The sequence below is a fragment of the Nilaparvata lugens genome, chromosome 4, assembly GCF_014356525.2.
Source record: "Nilaparvata lugens isolate BPH chromosome 4, ASM1435652v1, whole genome shotgun sequence".
NCBI classification, from domain to species: Eukaryota; Metazoa; Arthropoda; class Insecta; order Hemiptera; family Delphacidae; genus Nilaparvata; species Nilaparvata lugens.
The window spans coordinates 60,906,733-60,911,220 of NC_052507.1; the positions used below are offsets into that span (position 1 = coordinate 60,906,733).

Sequence of the window (4,488 nt, forward strand, 5' to 3'; positions counted from 1 at the left end):
ATAGCCAGCCAGCTGTAAAATATAAACACGATCATAAGAAAATAATTGTGTTCTGTTTATCAATAGATAAAAATAACGAGCGAAGCTCGGTGCCCCGATATTATCCAATTAAGGATGCTTATATTATAGAATTTTCTTATAAACAATTCAATATTTCATTAATATAAATAATGTAAAAATTTTAGAACCCTTTTTTATTTATTCATGAAAACATGGAAGCAAACAGGATTGCTCCCAAAAATTGTTTCTATAACACAATAATTAGAATGATTTATTTGTATGCATAAGTAAGAATACAAGAAAAGTATGAATATTAAGAACAAGAATACGTAGAATAGTGAAATAATATTTAAAATATTCATAATATGGAAGCTCTCCGTACCATGATATTGATGAAATTGTATATGTAGTAGTCAGTAGGTATTGTATAGTAGTAGTATTTTTCTTATCTTAATACAAGAAACTTTCATTTAACCATCGCTTTGACTCATCATTTTCACTGTTCCTCATTCAGATTCAAAAATTCATTCATTTATGATAATTGATTTAATATGATTATAATCAATCAACATTCCATTATTTTGTACATCATGACTTTATTCCTTTGTATAATTTGAGGATTTGATTTGATAAACTGATTTAAAACGACCGTTCTTAACTGATTAAACTTGTCTAACTTCAACCAATTCATAACTTTTCTGAAGCTGTTGAATATGACCTTCTCGTCAATAATCTCTCACTTGAAATGATCTTATTGATTACCTTGATGCATATAAATTATATTCGTATAATTCTTCCAGCTGACATTCAATCAATTATTTTAAGTTAATGTTAATGCAAGGAAAGTTTATATACGGTACTCTTCACCTTGCATTAATGTGTAAAATTTTAGAATTCATCAGAGCATATCCAGAACTTACAAAGGTTAAGGTTGATTACTTCTACTCACCTATGTTGGAGTGAGATAGATCAAAAATAAATTTGAAGTTTATGTGTTACGCTGAGTTTTAATGTGAGTGAAAATAATAATTAATTTGTATTACTATATCACCTTTTTATGATAAAATTTTATTTTTATCCTGTTATAATATGATGTAAATAATATTTTTTAGATCAGATACACAACAGAATTTAAACTTCGAATCAAACACTAGATAGTAAATTATTCTGAGCCAACAGTACAATATCTGGAAAATCCAAAAATTTAAAGGAGGATGCAAAGCTTAAAATAGATTTAAATTGGGTTTGAAGCTGTAGATTAACTATGTTCTATCTATGTTTTCAATACACAGAGCAGCAAAATTATTATTTTAATTTTATTTGTATTTCATAAATTGTTAACTTTGAAATTCACATTTATTTCTCAAAAAAGTTTTCAAATCATGTTTAGATGCATACTATAATAAGCAGTATCCTAATAATAATTTTCAATTAAATTCCTGTAGACTGTTTCAAACTGCTTATTAATTTGTAGTAATTCAAAATGCAAAGGCGTTTCTATTGAAATATTTTTTATTTGTTCCAGAATCATCAACATATTGACCAAAATGGAGGATTGGATGACCATTGAAGAAAAAGCAATAATAATTCCACACATCATGGGAGCCACTGCTCACACAGAACAGCAACTTGATATGAAATCTGTAAGATATGAAGACCCCAGTGAAATCATCTCAAACAAGGAAAAGCTGACACAAGTGAAAAAGCCGAAATTCACTTTCGAAACTGGAAGCACTTATGAGGGCGAATGGGATGCCTTTGGAATGTCTGGGAAGGGAGTTTTCAAGATGTTCAATGGTGAGATATTTATTTTTTCATGACAATTCAATCTACAAATAATTATTAAATCAGTATTCAAAATATACTACACGCATTTCAAATCCTATCCTAAATCCTTATCTTATTGTTTATTAGGGCTCTTATCATTAATTAACACCTTTCTAATAAATCATAGCCTACCATGCCTGTAAGTATCTTAAGATACTAAGGAACAGAAATCAAAATGAATTGTACAAACTATTTTAAGGTTGTTTTGCTGTTCTAGAAAATGATTAGCTTATTGTTGAAGTAAAAAATCATATTGAAATACCCAACGTTTTTCAGTGTAGAAAAGGTTATATATAGGTTGGGAATTTTGAAACAGCAATACTATTATGACATCTGAAAATTCTAAGGTTTGTACATTAAAATGTGAATCAACTCGTCTTGAGTAGCTTTCTAATAATGAAGTTGGTGTTCATTTAATTGTATTTTCCTCATTACTATTTATATATTTCAAGAATTGAATATTAATAAAGTGATTGTATGGGAAGATATGTTGTGGTATTTCTCCATATTTGGGAGAATAAGAAGTTATGTTGTCAATACCAGAATATTCTCAGTATATTCGAAGAAATTGTTTTATTCATTACTACAGTAACTACAGTATTCAGAACTATTGGTAACTTTCTGAAGAATACAAATAACTTAGTACAAGTTTTACTCTCAGTTTGTGCAGATAACTCAATAATATAGGCCTATTAGTAAATTATTATAATTATTTTAGCCTGTTTCTTGGGCTAAAAGGTATTTATCAAAGGTAAATATCAGATTATTTTGTTTTTTGGCAAATGAATAATTTAATTTAATGATTTGAAAAAAAATTAAATTTTTGGTTGTAGTTTTATGATCCGAAGCAATCAGTTGAGCTTGTCTATTGAACTCTACGGGATTTTGAGTTTTGAATACCAATGATTTTGTACTTTATTGAGTTTAATAGGCTCTAATAAACAGTTTTTAAAAATTCAATTTCATTCTGCAGTGATTCAATAGGTCTACACGGTGAATTGAAGTTTTTCTTTCATACAAATTTATTTGAATATCTCAGGCTAGCTTGTACAAAAACTATCCTCAATTGTAATTCCATTCATAGGTCAACTCATTGACTCATTGAATCACTGATTGATGATAGAAATTCAGTTGTTCGGGATTTATTCAACAATTGACGAATTCATTAAAATAAAACCAAATTTCGTCTTCTATTTGATGATTTGGAATTGAATATTCAAGTCACATTTCCTTTCTTATCCACAGCTATTTTCTTATACAGTTTCCTGAGAGATTGCTGATTTTCTTCGCATAAGACTCAGCTCGAAGACCAAATGCAGTCTTAAATGTATTACTATATTTCATAGGATTTACAAAAATGATGATATTATTTTGTATCTCAAACCTAGTCAAATTAATATCAATTAAAACTAATTTTATATCAAGTGTTTAACACTAAAATTCCAGACTACCCATGTGTATGTAAAAATGCGATAGAAAATAATTTATGCTTTTAAATGATACTTTCTCACTTAACAATGTTTTCTAGAATACCAAAAAGATCAGAAGAGAAATTCATAATGGAAAACTATCGGAAAAGCAATGGCCAACCCACCTATGATCCACCGGGAATTCATCCTTTTGCTGAAGAATGGACCAATCCCCACAGTCAAACTAATATTAATACAGATGGATGGGAAATCACTGATAACAGGGAGATCATGGAAAAAGATTTGCTATCAATGCAGAATGAAGATGACGCAAGAGAAGAAACAACTCTCGAAGATAAATGTGTGGGAAGATACAATTTGTTGGAGAAGGAAACAAATTTTGAAATTGTAGATGAGGGAGAAGAAGGTGGTACACAAAGTATAGCGGTAGATTTGCCAGTGATTAAAGAGCTTGACAGAAAAATTGTGATCAATTGTGAAGTGGCAGATGTACATGAATGTAGTGAGGATAAGGAGCATGTCATTGGAAACAAACTCGCGTTGTTGATGAATGTTTTCAAAAAAGTTGATCAAGTTGGTGGACCTCATCAGTTGACGGAGGATGATTGTAAGAAGTTCAAGAATCAACTTGCCGTCCACTCGCCTGATATTGATGTTGATGTGTCAACTGAGGTTGAAGTGGATGTTCATAATATTGATGATCATGATGGTGTTGATTACTATGATAGCTACTGTAGTTTGTATGACGAGGAATTTGATCTTGTCAATGCAGATGGTATACTGTTGGAACCTAAGACGAAACGAAACTTGAATTTCTATAGAAGAAAGAAAGATAGCACCTACAAAGCGATCAATGAAATTGTCGAGGAGATTTGTGATTTGGTGCTCAAAGAATGTAAATGAAATTGTTGTGAAAGTATTGAATGAGTTTTTTGGAAGTTGAGTTGAAAATTGTGAATAATGTAGACTGAATTTTTGGATGATTATTTGAATCAGTCACTTCAAATGATTGACAGTTCAAAATTATTAGGTTCTAGAATATTGGAGTGATTGGAGAGAGACAATTGACAATTCAATAATTACTAAATATGAATAATGAAGCATTTCATAAAAATCAATGAAAACAGGAAAAGGATTAGAATGAAAGGTATAATAAATTTGGTTTTATTAATGTGAAAAACGAAAATATCTCTTGAATAATGGTTATCACAGTTTTTTCTCAAATAATTTT

At 29.5% G+C, this 4,488-nt stretch overlaps 1 protein-coding gene across 1 annotated transcript; it reads left to right on the forward strand.

The window, feature by feature from the left end:
- The first annotated feature begins 885 nt into the window (after positions 1-885).
- On the forward strand, positions 886-2,668 carry LOC111050382. The gene is made up of 3 exons (XM_039427047.1): positions 886-1,012; positions 1,526-1,797; positions 2,661-2,668. Exons 2-3 carry the CDS (start codon positions 1,548-1,550, stop codon positions 2,666-2,668), a joined length of 258 nt encoding a protein of 85 aa, XP_039282981.1. The 5' UTR covers positions 886-1,012; positions 1,526-1,547.
- The last annotated feature ends 1,820 nt before the right edge of the window (positions 2,669-4,488 follow it).